General features: G+C 32.1%; 1 protein-coding gene and 1 pseudogene across 1 annotated transcript; one reads left to right on the forward strand and one right to left on the reverse strand.

Moving 5' to 3' along the window:
* Positions 1 to 3573: 3573 nt before the first annotated feature.
* On the reverse strand, positions 3574 to 4342 carry LOC132185449 (arogenate dehydrogenase 2, chloroplastic-like; annotated as a pseudogene).
* A 1265-nt stretch (positions 4343 to 5607) lies between these two features.
* LOC132185450 (uncharacterized) lies at positions 5608 to 7021 on the forward strand. The gene is made up of 3 exons (XM_059599222.1): positions 5608 to 6204; positions 6334 to 6546; positions 6776 to 7021. The coding sequence occupies exons 1-3, from the start codon at positions 5608 to 5610 to the stop codon at positions 7019 to 7021; spliced, it is 1056 nt and encodes a 351-aa protein (XP_059455205.1).
* Positions 7022 to 10387: the final 3366 nt, after the last annotated feature.

The raw sequence follows: 10387 nt of genomic DNA on the forward strand, positions 1-10387 counted from the left end.
TTTTTTCTGTTTTGTTTTTTGCATTTTTTTTTTCTAATTTATAAGGATATTTTTGTCTTATTGAAATTTTTTAGGTTTATTTTTGTCTTTTTATTGGCTTTAAGGGATACATTGACATTTGTTAGTAGTTTAGGAGAAAATTGACACAAGTAATTTTGAGGGGACATTTACAATGGAGTAGGAGTTTGATTGGTATTAATTTGTACTTTTCCCCCTTTTTTTTTATTTTTATTTTATTTTTTACAAAATACTATTTTTTTTAACGGAAATATAAGAATTTCATTAATTAAAGATCACAAACATAAAGCTATTACAGAGCAGAGCAAAAAGCTCTTACAGCACAAAGCATAAAGCTCTGCAAAATCATAGCCGCATGCTATGAGGTTATAAAGTCATAGATATAAACAAAAATTCTTACAATCAAGTGTTATCTATGACTTCAATTTTACGCTAACCCATTTACAAATATAGTTAAAGAGTAAATCTGCTCCGAGTAGACTAGATCTAAGACATGAGTAGCCAAATTTTCTAACACAATTTATTTAAAATCGGCCATGAGAGATAACCCCTCACATTAAACTATACAGGCTGTGAGAAATAACCCTCACACCTAATTATTTATCCTCGCTCATAAGGGCAGATCTAGAGAGAAGAACCATTTTATTCAAAACAAAAAACACAAACAAACAACCAACAAGTAACAGCAGCGGCCGATGAGGAGATGAACGGTCAGGGGTGGACCCAAAATTTTACAAATTTTACAATTTTTCATAAATGTCCTTCAAATATATTAATTTTATAAATTTGTCCACCCCAAAAATCATATATTTGTCCCCCCAAAATATTGTTTGTGTCTCTTTTTAATTCTTTTTCTTTTTTTAATTTTGCCCCCCAACATAATATTTGTGTCCATTTTAATTATTATTTTTTAGTTTTGCCCCCCAAAAAAATAATTACTTGTGTCCCTTTTTAAATTTTTAAATTTATTATCATTATCATTATCATTTTAGTTTTGCCTCCTCTTTCAACATAAAAACACCTAAAATACCCAATTCATTTAGTTTCCCTCTATATTCTAGTTCACTTCTAGTCAAAAACTTAATTTGGTTTAGGACTCTTATTGAATATGTGAAAGAAAAAGTTAAATGGTTTTGACTCTTTGAGTAGCTTCTAACCAGCAATCAGTTTTTTGAGTGGTTATTTTAAGTCATTAGTTTTATAATATTTGTTTTTACATCACAAGTTAAATGGTTTAATAATTTATAATTGCAAAATTGTTTGGCTCAACTCTTAGCATTGTTGCTATTTGGGGCTCCAGGTGATTGTTAGGAAAAAAAAGTTCACACTCAAAGATACATTTTTCTTGGACCCTATAGATTGTGTTTAGTCTATTTTGCTAGTTTTTTTTTTTTTTTTTCCTAAGCTATTAATTTGCTAGTTTTTTTTATACTATTGTGTATTTGCGATGATATGAGATTAAATGTAAGACTTCTATGCTTTATTTTATATAAACACGCACAAATATATATATATAAAAAAATTATATGTATCTATGTAATTTTGTATTATATAAGTCGGTCCATCTCCCCAACCAAAAAAAAAATTTCATCCCCTCACACACTACAATTCCTAGTTCCACCCCTGTGAACGGCACAATACGGTGGATAGACGCATAGCGAAGAGGCCGAAGTTGCTGATCTAGTCGGAGAACACCTAAAAAAAAACAGAACGGGAAGGGGAGGAAACTGTTTTTTACAAAATACTATTACTATTGTTATATTGGGAAGTTTCTTACTAATCAAATTATTATATTAGGACGTTTCTCTTAGTTTGGAGGAAGCTTTGAACCTTAGGACAAAATGGATCGGATATCCGAATTGCCAAAACCTATTGGAAGAGGTGATGGGCTTATCAATTGAGTCCAATGTATTGAAGGGCCAACCATTTCATTTAAGAAGCAATCATTTTTCATAAAACTTGTATTATTTTCTTTACTTTATTGAAAGTTTTATTTTAATTTGCAACATTTTTGCTGTTGTGAAGAATCCTACTACTTTAGTGATAATTATTTAATATCAGCTCTTATATATTTGATATTTTGTGGTTCATTTGTAGCACTGACATTAGATGCTAAAAGTTAATGGTGGTATTAATAAAATGCAATAATGAAAAATGATTGTTAGTGCTATCTTCTTTTCATATTTCTATATTCTTCTTTCTTTTTTTCTTTTTTTTTTTGGCCTAAAGTAGATTGATTAAACACCACTAATAATATTCACTATTGAACTATTTTTGGTTGGAAGATGCGAATGTTAAGATGATGCTTTTTTTTTTACTTTTTTTTTTTTTTTTTCTGATAATATTCATTTCTCTGTGTTCGTATTTCAGTTCTCATATGAAAATTATGTTCACAAACTGGAAAATTCCAGTTCTTGCAAATTTATTTCAATTCTCTGTTGGCGGCATTTCTTAAAGACTATTAAGATTGAAAATTCTTCAAAAATTATAGATGAAGAAGAGGATCTCAAAGAGTATTTTTTCGAGAATGCAGAAATGTTGGAGAGCTATTCCAATACTCAAGAACAGAACATCTCAATTGCCTAAAGAGTGCTAAGATCAAGAACTATAGAGAATGTAGTGCACATATATAGAAAGACACTAAAACAAGTATATATCTTTTAGAGTATTCATAATTCTTTGAAATTTTCTAACAAATTTGACTTTTAAATGTCTTGTAAGATCTTTTGACTCGGCTGTGCTTATGTTTATTTTAAATTTTAATAAATATTGTAGAAGACACAATGTTTGGTAAGATTTATCCAAGCTTTCACCAACTTGTCATACATAATAAATTTGTCATGTTGATTTTCTAGTGCATGTTATTGAAAAAGCATTAAGGGTGGACCAATTTTTTTTTTTTTTTTGAAATTTCCTTAAAATTCTATATTTTTATAAGGTGGACCCTTAAAAATTAATTGTTTCCCGGCCCCCCAAAAAAGACTTTTTTTTTTTTTATATAGTTTTGTCTGATTATCAAAAAATTTGGTTATCTATACCCCTCTCGTAACTAGCAATATTATGTTCTTCACTTTTTTTTAAAAAAAAAAAAAAGAAAAGAAAAAACAGCAATACTCTTCTTAATTTCTAGTATTTGGAAGATTTAAAATTAACTTTAAGGGATGGATATATAACTATTGATGGTGTCTAGTTGATTTGAATTAATTGATGTTCTCAATCTATTTTTCATCCTATTAGAGGGCATATGAAGATAGAAAGTATACTATTTACCAAATAGGATCTTTTCCAGTTTAAATAAACTGAAAAATATCTAGTTAATTACAGTGGAAGAGTATTTTTATCTTTTTATTTTTTTGGGACAAAAATACCCCTTAACTATTACTAACTGAATATTCTTGAACTGAAATCTAACTTCTATGCGGTAGTGAAAACTATCTCATATAAACTATTATGCAAAACGGGGCAGTTTTACATAACATGTCAAGTAAAACTGTGCCGTTTTGCTCTTTGCCTTAATTAATAAATAATAAAAATAGAATATATATATTCTCTGACTCATGCCGTTCGCACAAGAGATGGAAAACTGTGCCGTTTGAAACCAAGAAGCACAGTAGCACAAGAGAAACCAAACTTGCAAGAGGCTTCGCCGGAGCCGGAGTGCCTTACATTCACAAACAATTGTTCCCTCACCACATTATGCAGCTGGCCGAAGAGCTCATTTCTCAAGGCATCGAAAGACAAATCCAACCTCTCCAGCATCTGAAGCGCGCTCTTGTTGTACATGAACAATCCGTAGTACAAATGAAAGCTATCTCCGGCGGTGTTCTGCACCAAATCCAAAAATTTATCGTGACCCTTTCTGTTAATGGGTGTCGACTCCAAGCTCAGCATCTCCAGCACCCTTCCCACCGTGTGGGTGATGAACTGCGACCCCGCCGCGTGCTTGCCGTGCTCGGCGCAGCTCATCTCCACAATTTGGCAACCTTCTCTCGCGAACACGCGCGTTGAGAAATTTCTCGCACCGGGAAATTTTGAATTTTTCGTCGCCAATTCGAACTTTCTCGTAGACAAAGAAGTGCCTGGCGCTCTGGGGTCCGAACATTGGGTGCGAGCAAATCAAGTCGAAATCGGGGGGCAAAAGGTCGAGCAGGAGGTCTCTGGGGAACTCTTCGACGGAAAGAACGTCGACGAACAATGTGCTGCGCTTGAATCGATGGAGGGTTAGGGAGGAGAGGATCCGTTGGGTGGAAATTATGGAGGTGCAGAGGAGAATCAGTGATTCTCCTCTGCACCGGACAAGCAAGGCAACCGCGTTTTCCGTATTTCACTCCGGCTCCGGCGAAGCCTCTTGCAAGTTTGGTTTCTCTTGTGCAGGGAGGTCACTGCAGCCGTGCTTCTTGGTTTCAAACGGCACAGTTTTATATCTCTTGTGCTAACGGCGTGAGTCAGAGAATATATATTTTATATTTTATTATTTGTTATTTATTAAATAAGGCAAAGAACAAAACCGACCGCACAGTTTTAGTTGAAGTGTTATGCAATTCTATGCGGTAGGATCCTAATTCGCTATTTACTAGAAAGTCTAGAATATTGGCTTAAAATAAATAAATGACTTAATTAATTAAAGCTTGGAATTAGAAGCAAAGTCTTCGTCTAGCAGAATTTGTTTCGAAAGGCGGTGATGGAATATATATTAATTATTTAATTAAATGGGTTTCCTACAAAAGATTGGACTCCTAGCTATTTCACCGCCCTATATATAGAGAGAGAGAGAGAGAGAGTGTTGCCGTCGTCGATCGTGTTCGCCCCTGCAAAGATTTCTTTCTCTTTTCTTCGACAACCTTCGAAGTTTCGAACGCCCAGGGTAAAAGGTTAGTCTTCCTCTGCAGCTATGCTCCATGTTTTTTTTTTCTTGTGCTATTTCTCTTTTTTTAAAAAAAAAAATTGAACAAACAACTTAAATACAAACAAAATGGTAAATATTTGTTCTTTTTCTTTTTCTTTTTCTAAAATGCGTTGAGACAAAAACTGCTTTCTTATTTACATGCTTGTGGGTTTTTCTTTACAGTTATGATCAAATATTATTATTATTATTATTATATCTGTTAAATTGAAATCCATATAGGTTTGGAGAAAGCTTTGAGCATATATAATGAAGCACAAAGATGACCGGATATCCGAATTGCCGGAAGCTATTGTGGAACATATTCTATTGTTCGTCCCCTTGAAACAAATACTTCAACTTAGTATATTATTCAAGAGATGGCAAAACGTTATTTGGATTTTATTCCCCATTCCGGAATTTGATTCAAACATGAAAAGGTCAATTTTGTATGAGAATTCATGCAATGAGAAAAAGCAAAAAATCAGGATCGATCAAGAGGAGTTCAATTATTTTTTGGAGAGAACTTTAACAAGTTGCAATAGGCAAAGAGTAAGTATAAACAAGTTAAAGCTCCAAATATATGGATCGTCAGACTATGCTCTTATGAACCGTTTGATTGGGTATGTAATTGAAAGCAATGTAAAAGAGTTGACTCTTAATTTACGGCCCAATCACTATTACCAGGTGCCTAAGTAACTGAGTTGATGTTGTATGAGGAAGAGTTTTACAGTTACAAGTCAGTTTGGTTGCGAGTTCGTGTGGATGAGCAAATTGTCCAAACCCTAATTGCTAGTTGTCCCGTTGTAAAAGAGAAACCATTTGGTTGTTATGGATTGAGAATTATACATATGTCAAGTCTCCCTAAACTCATTGCCTTTGATCTGCTCTATATTAATCCTACAAGCTTTGAGATGGACGCACCAAATCTAAAGAAGCTAAAATTATGTTTACCCAATTTGACAGACAAATGGTTACACGGTATCCTTTCTAACTATCCACTCATTGAGAGCTTGGACCTATGCATTTGCAATATGTTAAAAAGGATTAAGATTTCAAGTGATCGCATGAAAAGTTTGAATATTTCTTGCTGCAAGAGGCTAGTTGAAGTTGACATTGTTGCTCCTAACTTACGTAAACTCGATTATTATGGTGATGTTATATCCCTTTATTCCAAGAGTTTGACGCTATCGGAAGTTAGCATCTACTTTAAGAGGGATGCTTATTTGGATGCTGAAAAGATTGAATTCCTTGAAAAGTTAAATCACCCGAAATTATTGACTTGGACTACTAAATATGCCGAGGTATTCTAGTTTCTTTTATTTGATTCTCTTTATTTATTTGTTTATTTTTTGTATTCTTTGTTACTGTGTACATTAATTATTCTCATATATTATAAAAATCTAACAAGTGTTTTTGTTTACTTTGTGAAGAATGTGATTGCTCCAAAAGAATTGAGAGAAACACTACGATCCCCTTTATATAATGTCAAGCAATTGAAGCTAATAATAGATCATCCAGGTAAAATATATGAAATCACAGAACTTGTGGATGCCTTATTGTGGATTTTCCCTCTTCTAGAGACTCTCTTTATAGAATGGATGGAGGATGGATATGAATACATATTTAACGATATATCTTTCAAGGTATTGCATATATTTTATTTCTTTAATATGCTTGTTATTGCTATCATGACGTGCTCATATTTTTTAATTATGTTTCAACAACTTTTTACTTTTTGCCTAAAGCAGATTAATTCCCTTTTTAACTCTTGAGTTTTTTTTTTTTTTTTTTGTATGTTGGAAGAAACATAAATTAGGATGATGTTTGAACGTTTCTATAACGTTACTAAATTAATTCATGCTTGAGTTTCAGTTCTCCTATGAAAACCGTGTTCGTAAAGGGGAGAATCCCAATTGTTGCAAATTTCTTCCAGTTTCGTGTTGGCGACATTGTTTAAAGACCATCAAGATTGAAGAGTCAAGGGCATCGGCATATATGAAAGACTTAGAGAAATATTTTATTAAGAATGCAGAAATATTAAGGAACATCCAATTTTCTAAAAGACCTGTATTGCCTGAACAAGACGAAGATGAGGACCATGAGGTGCTGGAGCTGTAGAGGATTTGCAAATGAAAAGATTATGGAAAAGTATCTTTTAGCGATTTACCATTCTTTGATAGTATCTCTCACAGATTGTGACTTTTGAATTGACTTATAGAGTGTTTTGACTCTATTTTGTTGATGTTTATTTTTTTCTTTAAATAAATCTTGTAGAAGACATAATGCTTTGTAAGATTTATCCATCCATTCACCAACTATCCCTCTCATAATTTTTCAGTGGAAGTAATTAAAAAGAGACCGGTCCTTAATGCATGATCTTGCACTATCAGCTTCACTCCCCCAAGACTATTATTTCATTTGTCGTTGGTGCTGATGTAGCTATTGAGTATATGTGTGAGTGTAAAAAGAATAGAATCTCACATATGCAATTTACAAAAAAATGTGAGTGGTTAATATAGTATTGTTGAATCCAAACCCATGAACTTAAGCTTAAGCTTTTATATATATACACGGTATTAATTGCCCCTTTAAAATTGAACTTTTAGTTCCATCCTTGAAGGTGATTTGGTTTGGCCGGTTTGGCAATCTTACGAACACCACCATAAATTATTATTATTATTGTTATTATTGTTATTATTTAGTCCGTTTTATATAAAATAAAAGTTTTTTTAAAATAAATAAAATAAAGTGTTGGGGCCCATGCACTACTCTATTAGAATCCATTTTCTAAGCTAATGTTAGTCCCCTTTATGCATGTGGGTGTCACTCACAAGTCACAAGTAGGGCAATAGGGTCTCTGAAGTTGCAAAAAGACGTGGTCAAATAGGTGGGCGGCACACAATTAATTAATAATTTAATAGTATTAAAAAAGTTAAAGTGAAAAGAAAAGATATTTTCCCATACAACGTGGTCTCATCATAACAAAATCATCTTTTTATTTATTTTTTTATTTTTATTTTTATTTTTATGAGTTTTATAACCTTGAAGTGGTGGATGATGATACTATACGAGTGACAGTCAAGTTATTATAGTTTTTACTATAAATTTGGTATCAGTTAACGTGGCATTTACTTCAGTTATTAAATAATTAAATTTATTTGTTAAATTTTGTTATTTAATTTGAAAAAAATTTCACAAAACCTTTTCGAATTTTCATGTATTTTGAAACTACCACTCTGAAATTCAAAAACTCTCGATTGAAGGTATTGAACTTTCAATTTTTTGCAATGTCCTCAATTCGTTAGGATATTCCGTTAAATATTTTTCAAATTTCTCATAATTCTATTTTTTTTAATAAACAAATAAGATAAAAAAAAAATTACAAAGATTTAGGGGTATGTGTTTTTTTTAGTTCCATTAAATCCTGACCAACGCCCTAATTAATCTTTGCAATTCAAAGTTTAATACCTAATTAATTGAGAGTTTTTGAACTTTAAAGGGTTAATTTCAAAACGCTTGAAAGTTCATGATGGTTTTATGAAGTTTCCCTAATTTTTTAATTATATTGTGTCAAGTGACACTTATGTGTACTACTATTATATAAGTTTATAAGGAAGTTTTAATAAAAATTATAGTAAATTAAATATTTTCGTAATTAGTAATATATTGTGAGCGGGCCGAGACCAGAGAGCTAGTAACTTCTGTGTGCTGATCCATTAACTTGGCCCAAATGAGTGAGTGAGCTATTGTTTAGTGTGAACCCAGCTCATGTAATTGGGCTTTTCTGCAAGACCATTTTGTCGGACAATTTAACCACAACAAAAGTAACATGTTTATCCAAACCATTTTAGATTGTTCTTTTACGGACATGTAACAAAAATCTAGCTCAAACCATTATAGTCTTAGCAAATTTGTGGAGCATTGTAGATAAAAATAAAAATAAAAAAATGCATAGATAAATTAATTAAAAAAAAAATCAATATGATTCGCTTCTCTTTGAGAATAGTGAAAGTGTAAAAAAAATAAAATTTTAAATAAAATATTGAAAGTGAAATGTAGGAGTGGGATTAGAATGAGTAATTTTAAGTGGCCTATTTGTGTTTTATTTGTGTCATACTAAGAATGATGTGGCTATTAAAATTACAATTGAACTTGTAATTGATCATTATTGAATTTTGATCAAATGGTGATTTTAATAGCCACATCATTCTTAGTAAGACATAAGTAAAACACAAATAGGCCACTTAAAATTATTCGAATTCAAACTAGTGACCTCCACTTTATTAGACATGATCCTAGTTACTTCACGGAGACCTCACCTTTTGGCACATTAATTGTAAAGCTACAGTATCTTTTCTTTTTTCCTTTTTGGCTGCTAATGTAGACATTTCCTCTTTTCTTTTTTGGATCATCAATATTAAATTAACACATTAAGATTTGAATAGTCTAATTTATTTAATTATTAAAATGAGGTGAGTCATGAATGTTGACATTTTGGTGAACTCCCTCAGATGCAGGGCCGCCTGCATGGTGGCATTGTCTGTAGTTTTAGCAGATGAAGAGGCCCATTAGTATTTATTCAATCAAGGTCTCTGAAATGTACCTGTGGAATACATAAATGTGGGTAGATGAAGTGTCCATCTCACCTTCTTTCTCATTAAAAGCCTCTTACCTTCTTTATCATTTTATTATCATCATTTCCCCTTCCCCTCATATTTATAGCCTTTTTGGTCTGGTTTTCAAAAAACAAAAAGAAAAAAAAAGCCAACCCCTTTTGCTTTTCTCATGCATCCATATTATTAAAATATGATGAGTTTTTTGGGTTGAATATAAAATAGGTGTAACTATTATATATATATATATATATATATATTAGTATATAACTTCATTTCCATATCAAAAGCCCCTTGACTGTCCTTTCTTCGTTTCTTTAACAATCTAAAGGCATGGATAATCATGCTTACTGATGATTCTCTCTCTTTCTCTCTTGTACTTCATTTTCATTAATGAAACTTCTAAAATTCCAAATATTTGGTTTGTTCAAATACAAAGCTTCTTCCTTTTCATCTGGGAGACACAGTAAGGTACTAGTTTGCAGGTTAAGTTGCTTTAGCTGTTTATTCTCTCCATCTCCCATAAGAAGCAGAGAAGCAGCACTCTGTTTCTCTTAAGAACACAAGTTTGTCTTTTATATATCTATATTTTGCATGAATGTTGTAAAAAAACAAAGATCTGGGTCGAAAACGCTCAATTTCATCAGAAGAACTGAGACATTTCTAATTCAGTTTTATTTTCTCAGCCTTTTTCCTTCTCCAGAGCTTCTTTTTAGGAAAAATAAATAAATAAAAAGCTTTCAAAAGCTCCTTTGCTGGAGCCTGGAGACACCCACTTCGTCATTCCTGCGTGAGAGATCTCAGTATCTCCAGCTTTCAACCCTTTTTCATTCTTTATCGTTTTCTTCTTTTTCTTTTTTTCTTTTTTAGT

This window comes from Corylus avellana, chromosome ca6, assembly GCF_901000735.1.
Source record: "Corylus avellana chromosome ca6, CavTom2PMs-1.0".
Classification (NCBI taxonomy): Eukaryota; Viridiplantae; Streptophyta; class Magnoliopsida; order Fagales; family Betulaceae; genus Corylus; species Corylus avellana.